The sequence below is a fragment of the Entelurus aequoreus genome, linkage group LG14, assembly GCF_033978785.1.
Source record: "Entelurus aequoreus isolate RoL-2023_Sb linkage group LG14, RoL_Eaeq_v1.1, whole genome shotgun sequence".
NCBI classification, from domain to species: Eukaryota; Metazoa; Chordata; class Actinopteri; order Syngnathiformes; family Syngnathidae; genus Entelurus; species Entelurus aequoreus.
In genome coordinates this window covers 16,655,049-16,670,048 of record NC_084744.1, presented here as the reverse complement: position 1 = coordinate 16,670,048, position 15,000 = coordinate 16,655,049, and the positions used below count along the sequence as shown (strand labels likewise).

The following is a 15,000-nucleotide window of genomic DNA, read 5'->3' as shown; positions in this document are numbered from 1 at the left end:
TAACTCGAAACACTTGTATCTCAAATCAGTGTCTCCTATTGACATGAATTGAAATCAATTTAATTGCTTACCCCCCCCCCCCCCCACCAAAAAAAAAACGGCACAATGTACTACTAACAACTACAGTAGTTTTATGAAGTTATGTAAAAATAATGTTCAGCTTTTTCCTTGGAGAGCAAACTTCTACGGTATCTCTTACAGTTGTTTCTCCATCAAGCACACCATCAGCAGCTTTTCTATATTTTCATGGATAAATGTCCATATTATTTTAACATTCTTGGCTGGTAGTAGCGACTCATTCTGCTTCAGTATGGTGCAGACAAGGGTTGTACGGTATACCGGTATTAGTATAGCACCGCGATACTAATGAATCATATTCGGTACTATACTGCCTCTGAAAAGTATAGGGCTATATAAGTAAACTTTGATTGATTGATTGATTGGTTGTGGCTTGTGCAGACCTTTGAGACATTTGTGATTAAGGGCTTTGATTGATTGATTGATTGATCACGCACCCCATGTGAAAACATCCTCCCAACACTATCAGTAAATTATTATCGTGTGCAGTTGTTTTGTAAGCAGTTAAGAATTACCTCTAACTCTCTAAAAACTATTTGCCTGCACACAAGAGTCCATTACTAATATTTGAAGAAGACATTAGTAACTAACTCGCCTTCCTCCAACTGTGAGGTTGATAGTCGACTGAGACTCCTCCGAATCGAATTGTCGAATTTGACTATCAGCTCACCATCAATAAGTTTGATCATTTTATTTGGCTTATGCGAATAAGCTAACCTTGCATGATGTTACTGTTTATATGCGCTGAAATTGTTGTCCTACATTTTGCCTCAGTTACTTTGCAAAGCGATTAATCAACAATCAATTCAACTTAAGATTCTTAACAATCAAAACAATTTTATTTGGGGTTTCAAACGTTGACATATTGATAAGTAGGAATGGTTCTACGACTGAACCCTGAGGCATACCATTAAGTTCCACTTGCACAGTAAGTAGTAGTACCCATTTGGCTGTGCATGCTTGGAACTATAGATGGACAGAACAGGTTCTAATAAAGAGAATAGTCACCAATGGAAACATGTCCATAGTGAGTAGAGTCATGATATGCCAGCTACTATTTTAGCACTTCTTGGTCACGGAACCTTTTTGACAGCATTTGTGCTTTGTTCTTTGTCTTTTTGTGTCTGTGGCTGAGCAGAGTTGGTCCCAGACAAGTCCTCTGTGGTGGTGGTGAGATTGTCTGCACAGCAGTTGTCTCTGCAGGAGGGGCAGGAGCTCCTCCTGACCTGCAGTGTTGACACGCAGAACCTGGAGGAAAAGTTTTTCTCTGTAGCTTGGCACCGCGCAGGTGTGGAGATGGCTCGAATCGGTCCCACGGGGGTTCTGTCTGTGAGACCTGAGTACAGTTGGCGAGAGAAACAAGGAGAGCTCAGAGCCAGCAGGATTGGGGACGGAGATTACCGTCTCGTATTGCAGCCCGTTAGCACTGACGACCAGGGAGAGTACATGTGCAGAGTGTGGCCCCAAGAAAGAGGACAACGTGGCGCCTTTGTGCAAGGAGCTGCCCAAGACTCCATCTCTCTGCAAGCTAGCATCTCTGCTACAGGTCAGCTTATTATTAACAAAATGCATGTTGCTGTATGTATACTTTTGACCCAGCAGATTTGGTCCCATTTTCAGTAGACTCATTATAAATAGGGATGTCCGATAATGGCTTTTTGCCGATATCCGATATTCCGATATTGTCCAACTCTTTAATTACCGATACCAACCGATATATGCAGTCGTGGAATTAACACATTATTATGCCTAATTTGGACAACCAGGTATGGTGAAGATAAGGTACTTTAAAAAAAAAATAGTAAAATAAGATAAATAAATTAAAAACATTTCCTTGAATAAAAAAGAAAGTACAACAATATAAAAATAGTTACATAGAAACTAGTAATGAATGAAAATTAGTAAAATTAACTGTTAAAGCTTAGTACTATTAGTGGACCAGCAGCACGCACAATCATGTGTGCTTACGGACTGTATCCCTTGCAGACTGTAATGATATATATTGATATATAATGTAGGAACCAGAATATTAATAACAGAAAGAAACAACCCTTTTGTGTGAATTAGTGTAAATGGGGGAGGGAGGTTTTTTGGGTTGGTGCACTAATTGTAAGTGTATCTTGTGTTTTTTATGTTGATTTAATTAAAAAAACAAAAAAAACAAAAAACAATACCGATAATAAAAAAAACCATACCGATAATTTCCGATATTACATTTTAACGCATATATCGGACATCTCTAATAATAAATTCATAAAAGAACCAAACTTCATGAAAGTTTTTTGTGACCAACAAGTATGTGCTCCAAATGGGTTGGTAAATGGGTTGTACTTGTATAGCGCTTTTCTACCTTTCTAAGGAACTCCAAGCGCTTTGACACTATTTCCACATTCACCCATTCACACACACAATTCACACACTGATGGCGGGAGCTGCCATGCACGGCGCTAACCAGGACCCATCAGGAGCAAGGGTGAAGTGTCTTGCTCAAGGACACAACGGACGTGACTAGGATGGTAGAAGGTGGGGATTGAACCAGTAATCCTCAGATTGCTGGCACGGCCACTCTCCCAACTTCGCCACGCCCTCCCCAATCACTCTATCACAAAAATATAAGAGTTGTAGACATTATTGGAAACTCAAGACAGCCATGACATTATGTTCTTTACAAGTGTATGTAAACCTTTGACCATGACTGTATATGTGTGTATAGAAATGTCACTTACCAGTGTTTCCTAACCATAGAACTGGGGCCCATTGTTTGGCCGCGAGCGCCCCCCTGGAGGGCCACTAAATGTCTGTTTTGCAGCTGTGGTCCGCAGCGGTACCCAGTTATAATACACTTTTCCACCACTGGTAGCAGTAATGATAATCTGAAACAAACAGAAGAAGTCTGAAGCTAAAGTCATAAAGAAGTTTCATAGCACAAAAATTATGACTAAAGTGGGGAAGCTGTGTTTTCATTGACGAAATATTTGAGAAACATATATGCCATTATTATTTCTTATTAATTTAGCACTGTATATAAACTTATCAGGGTTTTTATTTTTGTTATCAGCCTGACAAAAACGTTGGTAATAATCTTTGTGATTAAGACATGCTTTCATATCTTTTGACAATGTTTATTTTGTTCAACTGTAACCAGGTTAAATATAATTTTTGAATACAATTAAAATCAAGAGTAACATGACTAATTAATTGGTAATGTTTGAGTGGGCCCCAAGCTCCTCTGTAGTGGACAAGGTGGGCCCAGAGGTTAAAAAGGTTAGCAACCCCTGCTCTAAACAATTCACAGCATGTCAAGTACATGTCAAAACAACAGGTGGCGCTAAAACCCCAAAACTATAAGGCAATTTCTGACAAGAGGCACAATAACAACCACTGTAAATCCAGCAAAACCTAAATGACATTGTCAGGTTCAAACACTGATGACATATATTAAACAGGACAAGAAGCAAAGAATTAAACAGAGACATAATTCAATTTGGCTCAGTGAGGAGAAACGTGTACATCTGTACCCTTGCACAGTGTCATCACGCTCTGCCAAAAGATTGCATGCCTCCTTATTTTATTTGAACCTTCCCTGACCACATGGCAACAGCTGCTTCCAAAGGGACGGGGTCGCAAACAGCCATCGGCTTTGATTACAAAACAGTTCAAAAGAAAAGGTCGGTTCAAAAAGAGGTCGTAAAAGAGTTAAAAAAGAGGTCGTAAAAAAGTTTTTAAAAAAGGGGTTCGTTAAAGAGTTAAAAAAAAGAGGTCGTAAAAGAGTTCAAAAAGAGGTTCGTAAAAGAGTTCGAAAAAGCGGTGCCTGGAGGGGAGTCAGGCCCTGCTTCCTCTCCGCTTTGTAGTTCTTGAGTCACGACAATATATTTCTGTTGATTACAATACATGAAAGAAACAGAACACCTTCATGTTGCTTTCCATCCTACACAGTGGAGTTTTACAAGCCTTCTTCTTGGTAGGTTCAAAGACATATTTTTGCTTCTCGCTGGGAACTCATTGAAACACAACGTTTTTGTGATAACTTAGATACAATTATTCTAACAGACACATAAAATGATTCCATTCCTGTCCTGCAGGTGATTTAGTAACAAATACAAACTGGATTGATCAAATTGAATACAAAAAAGTGTACACTGTGTAGTTCACCATTTTATCACAGTGTTGAAGCATAATAATATACATACTAATAATATACGACAAATATACCTCACCGGATTGTTGTAGCTCAACTTTAAACCCACCGTTAACAATTTTAACAAACTAGTGAACTTTATGACATATATAGAGCTTGCTTGCCTGTCAAGAATGTTTAGAATGCGTAGCTCAGTAGGTGTGACGTTTATCGCTAAAGTGAGGGACGTGGGTTTGATCCTCGACAAGCGATGAACATGCAGAGAAACTTGTGGTTGCATTTTGCAAAAGTTGACGCAGCCTGCAGGTTCCAGCGAGCCGCAAAAAGGTTTTGAATTATTCTGACCAAACAAGCAAGTGTTTTTGTCAGATGCAGAAAATTTGCATGCACAGACCACAGAAGGACGGATCAACCTACCCCCATTAAACACACACACACACGCACACACACACACACACACACACACACACACACACACACGTTATATACAGTGCCAGTCTCTCCACAGGTGTCTGCATGATTAACTACATACATGCATCCTTCCATTTTCTACCTCTTGTACAGCAGATATGGGCATCTCCATCAAAAATATGATTTGCTTGAGTGGCTGTACAGGACAGATATACTAAATATAAATATGTGTATATATATATATATATTAATATACGTTAGGTCAGGAAAAAACACAAAGGCTACTTTATCCTTACAAGCCTGATTCCCCTGAAGAGCAAAGAAACCTGCGAAACAGGCTTGAAGGGATGAAATAGCCTCTATGAAATATTCCGCTCTATCCCGGTATTGAGCACTGTATAACGGATAAACCACAGAAACCTTGACTATATATACACAGTCACGATCAAAAGTTTACATACAGTTGTAAAGATCATAATGTCATGGCTGTCTTGAGTTTCCAATACTTTCTACAAATCTTATTTTTTTGTGATAGAGTGATTGGAGCACATACTTGTTTGTGCTCCAATCACTCTATCACAAAAAAATAAGAGTTTTTTTAAATTGATTTTTGATTTTTCTGAATCGATTAAGAATTGTTACAAATAAGAATCGTGATTCAAATTGAAAATCGATGTATTAATTTTTTTGGACACCCCAGTAATCAATGGGGACTTTTTTGTCCCCATGATACTACACTGCTTTAAAGTTTAGAGTCCAACTCGATAAAACATATAAAAATGGATCAAAATGTATTTTATTACTAATCTTACGTATATTTAGGCCTGATGTTGGAAAGGGGGCGCTCCAAGTCCAGTTAGTTACTGAATTAGTTTTATCAACTACTCAAAAACGAATTGATAATTTTCAGGTTCAAAAAATTCATGAAGAGAACTTAATAGTAAAATGTTGGTCATCTGGACGTAATGGGTACTCTAAGGCTGTTGGCTGTAGACAACCTCCTGATGTAGTTGTTCTCCACAAATGGGGGTGGTCAGCCTTCAAAATGGACAAAAACAGCCCCCATAAGACTCCATACACCATTTATTTGGGCTAATACCTCTGAACTGTCTTTCTCTCCCATAGAGAGTGACCTCAGCCTGACCTGCACTCCTGCCCTGATAACAAACATCAACAGTGACATAACCATAAAATGCTCTGTTGCGTCATCTCGCCCTGGATTGTCCCGCTACGCCGTCACCTGGATTCTCCAGAAACCGGCCCAAAATGTCATCATTGCCAGCTCCGATCGAGACGCCTCAGTAAAGTTTGGGCCCACGGTGAATGTGGTCCACGGCCAACGGATCAGCGTCCGACGTACTGAGGGTCCTAGTTTTGAGTTGACCATTCGAGATACTGAGACCTCAGACCAAGGTGCGTACGTCTGCGAGGTCGTGGAGTGGCTGCAAAATTCTCGTGGCAAATGGCACCGCCTCACCTCGGCCTACGGAAGCACGCAGCTGACACTCAGTAAACCTGGTGAGATCTTGAATGTAACCACACTATTTTCTTCTGAATCATCTAAGATTTCTTCTTCTTCCAGTCAATGATCTGCGTTTGGATACCACGGAGACATGGCTCTCTGCAAGGGAAGGAGACGAAGTGCAGCTCAAGTGTGACCTGATTACAGAAACCTCTGGTCCTCCTATTTTCTACCAACTCACTTGGTTCTACACCGGGCGTGGTTCTCCGGCCGTGAACAACCAGCTACTCGAGCTTGATCGCAGTGGCATGCTGCGGTACCCTAGAAACGAGGGGCTTCACGGCCTGCAGAGGAGGCTGCGTCTCTCTAGACACAAGCCGAGCAGCTTTGGCCTCGAGATTCAAAGGGTCCATGAGCGGGATAGTGGCACCTACCATTGTCGGGTGGAGCAATACCAGCTTGGACTTCACGGTCAATGGCAGCAGAAGGCTTCAGTCGACGGTGTTCCAATTATGTTGTCTGTAAATGTTACAGGTGTGTTGACCATTTGTACCACTATATTCTGTTCCGAGTCCCAGGCTGGAGTCTTTTATCCTTTTTCTTTTCTGTTGGCAGACAACAACTTGTCCATCATACAGAAAGAGTTGGAGTTTAATGTGAGCACGGAGCAGAATTTTACCATCCCCTGTCATGTCGGCTCCCGGTCCAGCCAGGAATCCAAGTTCCAGGTCACCTGGTTTTGGCAGGAGGAGAGCCACAGCACACGCTATCCTCTGTTTACATCCTATCGCAACTCCACCTTACACGATAGGGCAGGGTGGGGTGAGAGACTCAGACGAATATTCGGCCATGATTCGCCCAACCATTTTGCGCTCACCGTGTCAAAGCCGACCCTTGCAGAGAGTGGCCTTTATTCCTGTGAGGTCCAAGAGTGGCTCCCTACTCTCTCCCACGGCTGGAGGAAGGTGGGGGTGGAAAATTCAGGCTATTCAACTGTCACCGTCTATTCACAAGGTACGTCGTGTGAGACTTTTGTTTTTGTTCACATTTGCTATGGCGAATCGGCAGGAATCCATCCACAGTTGTGATATGTCAAGATGCTGATCAAATAGCACGATTATATCATTAAATAATTCCACCTTTTATAGACATGCTTTATAGACATTAGAGCTCTTTTTGTAACCACTTCAAGGTACACCATCAATGTCGGGTCTACTGTTAAGGATGAACATAGTAATGATGGTGGATAGAGATAAATATCAGAAGTAATATTGACATAAAATTGATACAAATATGAAAAACAACAATGAAATACTAAAATTAATATACAAATGTAATAGTAGAAAATAATAACAGTGATGACAATAACTGAGGATGGGTACCGAATTCAGTACTTTTATAGGTACTGTCCAAAATGTTGTCGCTACCACTAGGTAATGATTCACGTAAAATCAAACGATGCCATATTTTGATACCTTTGTTGCTTGTGACGTCACATCCGGTTGCAGACTAAGCGCTGGCTCAAACAAGCACTCAGAGCGGGCTCAGCCAAACTGTCTCTTAGTAATGTCACAATTTTCATCCATCCATCCATCCATCTTCTTCCGCTTATTCGAGGTCGGGTTGCCCCGACTTCCCTCTCCCCAGCCACTTCATCCAGCTCCTCCCGGGGGATCCCGAGGCGTTCCCAGGCCAGCCGAGAGGCATAGTCTCCCCAAAGTCCTGGGTCTTCCCCGTGGCCTCCTATCGGTCGGACGTGCCCTGAACACCTCCGTCTGGGTGGCATCCTGACCAGATGCCTGAACCACCTCATCTGGCTCCTCTCAATGTGGAGGAGCTTTACTCTGAGCTCCTCTCAGATGACAGTGCTTCTCACCCTATCTGTAAGGGAGAGCCTCGCCACCCGACGGACTCATTTCGGTCGCTTGTACCTGTGATCTTGTCCTTTCGGTCATAACCCAAAACTCAGGACCATAGGTGAGGATGGGAACGTAGATTGACCAGTAAATTGAGAGTTTCGCTTCACCACGACGGACCGATGCAGGGTCCACATCACTGAAGATGCCACACCGATCCTCCTGTCAATCTCGCAATCCACTCTTCCCTCACTCGTGAACAAGACTCCAAGGTACTTAAACTCCTCCACTTGGGGCAAGATTTCTCCCCAACCCGGAAATGACACTCCCCCCTTTTCCGGGCTAGAACCTTGGACTCTCATCCCGGTCGCTTCACACTCTGCTGCGAACCGATCCAATGAGAGCTGAAGATCCTGGCCTGTCACAATTTTCAATACCAAAAAAGCAAGAAAAAGGCACTCAAAAGTACAGTAAAGCTCCACTCTGCTAAATACGCCAGCTTGATGTTACTTTAAATTGGATTTGCTGTAGACATGCTATTGATTAGCATTAGCAATTTTACATGGAGATTTAAAGACCTCCAAATTCGGTAATGAAAACTACAACTAAGAGGCACGTTACAATCAAACAGCTTGTGTGTAATAAAATAAGTACAATACTTAGAGTATCAACACTTTGTGGGGCTCAACATAGAACTAAACTTGCACATTCAGCTTAATGGCAAAGACTACTTCTTAGCAGGGCAAAACACTGTCGTTTTTACACCACTGCCATCCAACGTCTTGGAATTGCAACTTATATATAATTCTTGCATATGAAACTCAGAAATGTATTAAGAAAACAAGATATAAAAACGTGACAGAACAATTCTTATAATCAGCTTAAATATTACACTAAAATGAGATTGCATTATTAAGCAGTTTACATTTATTAACACAAACAAAAGTACAGAGAATTGGTACCGTATCGGTTCAAATGTGTACGTTACCCATCCCTAACAATTTTTATGGATTTTTATTTACTATACATGCTAAAATATACACTTACTTTTCTTTCTTTCTATACCTTTTTTTATTTGTTTTACTTTTAATATTTTCATCATCTTAAAAGCTTATTGTGGACAAGTGTTGCAAATTAGTGCAAGTGTTCAAACTCTTAAACAATGCATCTGGTCTGTCCAATGTAACTGTGATGTAAACATTAAACAAACAATAAGTAAATAAATAAAAATGTAATTCAAACATCTTATGTTACTGTATATTATTAAGGAATGTAATTAATTTGATTTTTTTTTTAAATAATACGTGCACGAAAACTACTGAATGTTTTGTATATGCGGTTTGCAAAAATGTACCGTAAATTATTGATTTATAGTTTATATAGTTTATTATTTTTACCTAAAACATGAAGAAGTTGAAAGCAGGTGATAATGTGGAGTGCATGAGAAAGGGTAAAGGAAGATGTTTGATTATGTATTAACAAGTGGATTGCACAAAAAAGCAGCAACAGAACCATACTTGCCAACCCTCCCGATTTTTCCGGGAGACTCACGAATTTCAGTGCCCCTCCCGAAAATCTCCCGGGGCAAACATTCTCCCGAATTTCTCCCGATTTTCACCCGGACAACAATATCAAGGGCGTGCCGTGATGGCACTGCCTTTAGCGTCCTCTACAACCTGTCGACGCGTTCACTTTTTCACCATACAAAGAGCGTGCCGGCCCAGTCACATGTTGTATGCGGCTTCTGCATACACACGAAAGTGACTGTAAGACATACTTGATCAACAGCCATACAGGTCACACTGAGGGTTGCCGTATAAACGACTTTAACACTGTTACAAATATGCGCCACACTGTGAACCCACACCAAACAAGAATGACAAACACATTTCGGGAGAACATCCGCACCATAACACAACATAAATACAACAGAACAAATACCCAGAATCCCTTGCCTCCCTAACTCTTCCGGGCTACCCCCGCTACCACTAAACCACGTCCCCCAACCCCGCCCACCTAACCCCTCCCCCAATCTCCCGAATTTGAAAGTCTCAAGGTTGACAAGCATGAACAGAACCAACGTTGTAATTTAGCAGAAAGGCGCCAAGTCAACATCAATCAGCGCTGATGAGTTACAATACAACAGGTGTAACAAAGATAGTACAGCTAACATTTTAAAGTGCATGCCAAGGTAGATAAAAGCTGAACACTTCAAATGCAGCCACTGGCATTGTGTGGAAGTATAAAAGTAGGTTACCTACAGCCACAGCTGTTAATGCCAATCATTTATTGGCCCGGCGCTAATTATAATAGAAACCCTGGCGGTTATTTGCTTTTTCAGACCATGCACCTGCGACTAGAGGAGACTTGAAAAGTTGTTTATCACTATATTGTGTAGAGCAGGGGTGTCCAAAGTGCGGCCCGGGGGCCATTTGCGGCCCGCAGGTCATTTTTAACGGCCCCGTGGCACATTCTAAAAATACGATAAAAAAATTAATTAAAAAAACATAAAAAGTGGTATAAAAGAGCAAACAGGTGAAATATAACAAGAACACGTTGTAATGTTTACTCTAATAACACAAATCTGCCATGCAGGCTGTTTCTTTCTTTAAAAAAAAATAATGAATCAAAATCAATGTCATTATGAATTATTGACCTATTCAAGGCTCCAATTACGTCACATTAAATATTCTACTTTGAGATATTCTTTGTTTTGTTTTTTAAAAAGAAGGGCCTAAAACGAACCAACAAAAAACATTAACAACAATAAAACTTATAATTGACGGATAGATCTGAAGCTGATCTCAAGATGATTGTGTTAAAAGTAAACAGTAAAAATAATTTATTTTGTAACACTTTAATTAGTAGGACCCTTTTAGACCCCCCAATAATTTTAGTGGGATTTGTTTTGTGTGTGTCATTGCTCAAAAAAGAATAATGAATTAAAATCAATGTTGTTATGAGTTATTGACCTTTTTAGGGCTCCAATTATTTTATCATCGCAAATATTCCACTTTAAAATTTCATTGGGGGAAAATATTGCATATTTGGTGTTTTTTCCATTAAAAAAAACAGGGTTTTCTCTGACAAAAAGGGCATACAACTTAAATGTTTAAAAACGTTATATTATATTTTTTTGACCAAAACCCTTTGGGTTCACCGGGATCAAACCTGAGTGGAGGCCTAAATGTATATATTTTTTATACATATATTGTATTGGTTTTTAAAATAAAAAATATCAAAATGGCCCCCGCTTGCTTTGATTTTTCAGTGTGCGGCCCTTGGTGGAAAAAGTTTGGGCACCCCTGGTGTAGAGTGTGTATCTAATTAATCAGCTTCTTGATGCATTGCATGTATGGAATGTTGCATGTTTCTTGCACTGACTGTCCTTTGCTCTCATTGCAGGCCAGAATGATCCTCTCTCTGGATGTTATTCCGGCATGTTGATCGGTGTTTTTGTGGCCATTGTTCTGTGCTTCTATCCTGACCTGAACACCAATGCACCAGTCAGTTTCCAGTCTGACCATAATAATCACAGAATCAAACCTTTTATGCCACAAGATAGCCACGACCCCAGGAATTCTCCCTCTGATAATGAATGCCCTTAGAGAGATCTGTAGTTGACTCTCCAGCACCGTGAAAGTCATCATGAACAGAATTCAACCTCCCCAAATCCTGTTTGGAGAGGAATATGTCTTGTAAACATAGAATGTCACAATTTTGAAGAAGTTTATCCACCACAACACGTCGAGCTCTGTCCCCTGCGCTGTTACTTGCGCGCAACCCCTGGCAGTTACTTGAGACAACATGCATTAGAGTTTCCTGAGGATTCAGCCACAGCTTTGTTTCTCCCCACAGAAATATTGCTAGCAGAGGCTCTGTGCCCACGGGGATTAAAATACTTCCTAACATACACTCCAGCTGGCCAGATTAGGGGACTGTACATGTCAGCTACTTCTTTACAGTCTGCAAGGCATGAAATTAGCTGAGTCTGCTGCCGTGCGATTCTATCTTCCTACATGTCACAGACTTATTGGCCAACTTCTCAGATAGATAAGTGCACAAAGTTTCACCATGCACATCCGGAGAGAATTTAGTGCCAATTATACTCACTTGCTTAGTCGTGATCACTGATGTGGCTCTCTGTGCCGGTGCCAATAATTCCTGTAGGTCTATTCCTCTGCTCGCGGCCTCTCGAGTGGGTACGGGTTGCATCTTGGGTGTAACGTTAATGTTCGGCTTTTTAAGTCCATTGCTCACGACAACACTCCACGGCAGTGACTTGGCCGGTGTGTGGGGCTGAATGCTCTCTGTATCCGCCGCAGCCGGAAGGAGTAACGCCATCTCTGCCTGCTGAGTAGGCCTCCACACCGTCACCTGTCACATACCCCCTGCAGCAGTCCCGTGGCCACGGTCTGTGTAGCGCTACTCCATGGCTGTCACTTGGCAATTCACAGCCACAGTAGCTGCTGTTAGATTCTCATTTATATCCGACTGTGCTTCAATGGTCCTCCGCAGCCCAGAAACTTCACTGCTCAATTGCTCTATTCTTCTGAGCAGGGCCAAGGCTTTGATATTTCCAAAGCCAACAGGTGAGAGCTTAGACATATTGTCCCCAAACTCATTAAACAAGCTCAAGCATGCTTTTGCGTTTTTGATGTCCTTGTCTTTCCTCGTGTGATAAATCGTTTGTTGTGTAGTCGTCAGACATACTTCAAACAGGAAGCCCTTCGACTTTGTAATCCATTCCGATGGAAAGTTGTTATCAGCCAAAAGAATGATTTAATTATTGTCAAAGGTCCTCATTTTGTCAGAAATAAAGTTCAAGAACTCATCTATTACATATATTTTCCCACATTGGTTTTCGGGAAAACTGCAGGATTAGCATTAGGGCAAGGAGTGTTTTCTCCCAACACACTGCCACCCGCCATCTTGAGTTTGACTCACTTGATTGCTAACAGTTGAAGTCAAATCACTCACTCAACCCTGAGGAAGACAATCTGTACAAGCTGGGATATCTGAAGTGCGGCGCGGGAGCCATTTGGTCACACGGCTTGTTATTTTTTGGCCCCTTTGGCACATTATCGGAATAAAACTAAACCCCCAAAAAATCACAGCAAAAATAAAGCAAATAACAAAAACAGAAATGGCTGAATTAAAAATTAACACAAAACTAAAAAATGTTGACGACCACTAAGTCTTGATACGTTTGTTTAAATCAGTGCTTCTCAATTATTTTCTATTACGCCCCCAAGGAAGAAAACGTTTTTTTGTGCCCCCGCCCCACTCTCCACTGCGAATCCATAAAATTGTTATAAGTACACCTCTGCATAACATTGAATTGTTATTCACAATAAAGAAAACAACACACTCGTCTTTCCTTACCTCCCACCGTCGACACTGTGAAGCCAAGTGCTACATAAGCTTCAACATATTGAAAAATCAAACATGCCCGCCCTACTATTTGAGAAGGGCTGGTTTAAGTTTAATCTTCACACTTTGATTTAAAAAAAACGTCATTTTTATGTTCCAAACAGTTTGCTAACCACTGATTTAATTGATGGTGTACTTTGTGTTACAGGCAGTGTGACAGGGGATCCTGACACTGCAGTGTACATAACGTGTAAGAACGTGAAAAATGCCTTCTCACCGGATATATAAAGCTCATTGCGAAAGGTGGTGCAAGCAAATTCCACCCATCTCCTTTTCTGAGAATCATCCTCCATTTCGGTGCCAGGTAGCCTAGCAACCTCCAGTCTGCTGCGTCTGAGCGGGTCCAAACAAGTGACGGTGGAAATGAAGCGGTCGTCCTTGGTGCAGCCTCCGATGATGAGGAACACCTCTGAGAGGAAATGGTGAGCGCGCGGTTTGGTTCGTTCTGACACCACCTACAAGATGCACATACTTCAGATCACCATCGGTTGTATTCCTTGTGTAGATACTGACCTCCCTTCCAGAAAGGTGAAATGAACGGGCCTCTTGCAGTAAAGGAAAGGTGTCACTGCAGCTGCGGATCAGTTCATCGGACTCCACTTTTTCCACAAAGTATGCCGGTTCTAACAGCGGCAGCCGCACGTACGACAGCAAACGGGTCAGAACATGACGCCGTTCGTCTTGCAGGGCCCTCACCCAATGCATGAGTGCCTCAAAAACACACTCCTCGTACCTCACGTCCAGATCGTCCCTCTGCAGGATGGTCTCTAACGACTCCGTCGACACTTCTGGGAAGTCCTGCTGCTGGACCGTCTGGGAAAAGTGGAAAACGAGGTAGTCCTGAGCCTTGACTTTCAGAGCAGGCAGGGCATGGCGTTCAGCAATGTTGAGGATCCCGATGCAAGTCTCCGGTTGAAGGGATCTGCTCAGGTAGCCAACGCATGCATCCACAACACGCAGAAACTACCACAGAAAGAACACAAAACAAGTGGATTCATTGCGATTATTTCATTTCAGAAAAAAATTAGAATTCCCTTTTTAACAGGAGCATAAAATGCTTTTTCTCAAAATATAAATATTACAACCATCTCTCAAGAACTGCATTCGAGAATGATTGTTACGCTATTGAAAACCAAGCTCAAATCAATATGAAAAAGTATAGGATTTGTTTACTGTAGAGTTGTCCCGATATCAATATTTTGGTACCGGTACCAAAATGTTTTTTGATACTTTTCTGAATAAAGGGGACCACAAAAAATGGCATTATAGGCTTTCTTAGGGTACATTAAACATATGTTTCTTATTGCAATTTTGTCCTTACATGAAATAGTCAACATATGAGACAACTTTTATTTTATTTGTAAGTAAACGAACAAAGGCTCCTAATTAGTCTGCTGACATATGCAGTAACATATTGTGTCATTTCTCATTCTAATATTTTGTCAAAATTGTTAAGGACAAACTGTAAAAATGTATTATTAATCTACTTGTTCATTTACTGTTAATATCTGCTTACTTTCTGTTTCAACATGTTCTATCTACACTTCTGTTCAAATGTAATAATCACTTATTCTTCTGTTTTTGATACTTCACATTAGTTTTGGATGATACCACAAATTTGG

General features: G+C 41.2%; 2 protein-coding genes across 3 annotated transcripts in view; one reads left to right on the top strand and one right to left on the bottom strand.

Annotated features, from left to right (window-relative positions):
- LOC133664463 (immunoglobulin superfamily member 3-like) overlaps positions 1-14,780 on the top strand; it is a 30,253-nt gene extending 15,473 nt beyond the window's left edge. Inside the window, exons 4-11 of one of the 2 annotated variants that reach the window (XM_062069104.1) lie at positions 1,217-1,624; positions 5,753-6,145; positions 6,210-6,623; positions 6,705-7,103; positions 11,351-11,451; positions 13,527-13,800; positions 13,884-14,036; positions 14,138-14,780. In XM_062069104.1, coding sequence (XP_061925088.1) covers positions 1,217-1,624; positions 5,753-6,145; positions 6,210-6,623; positions 6,705-7,103; positions 11,351-11,451; positions 13,527-13,535 — 1,724 coding nt within the window. In that variant the 3' untranslated portion in view covers positions 13,536-13,800; positions 13,884-14,036; positions 14,138-14,780. Of the gene's footprint in view, positions 1-1,216; positions 1,625-5,752; positions 6,146-6,209; positions 6,624-6,704; positions 7,104-11,350; positions 12,486-13,526; positions 13,801-13,883; positions 14,037-14,137 lie in introns of those variants that run through there. The other variant, XM_062069105.1, reaches the window with a different exon arrangement.
- The window catches only part of LOC133665352 (kelch-like protein 6), a 7,773-nt gene continuing 6,460 nt past the window's right edge, over positions 13,688-15,000 (bottom strand). Inside the window, exon 3 of the mRNA XM_062070630.1 lies at positions 13,688-14,341. Coding sequence (XP_061926614.1) covers positions 13,688-14,341 — 654 coding nt within the window. The remainder of the gene's footprint in view (positions 14,342-15,000) is intronic.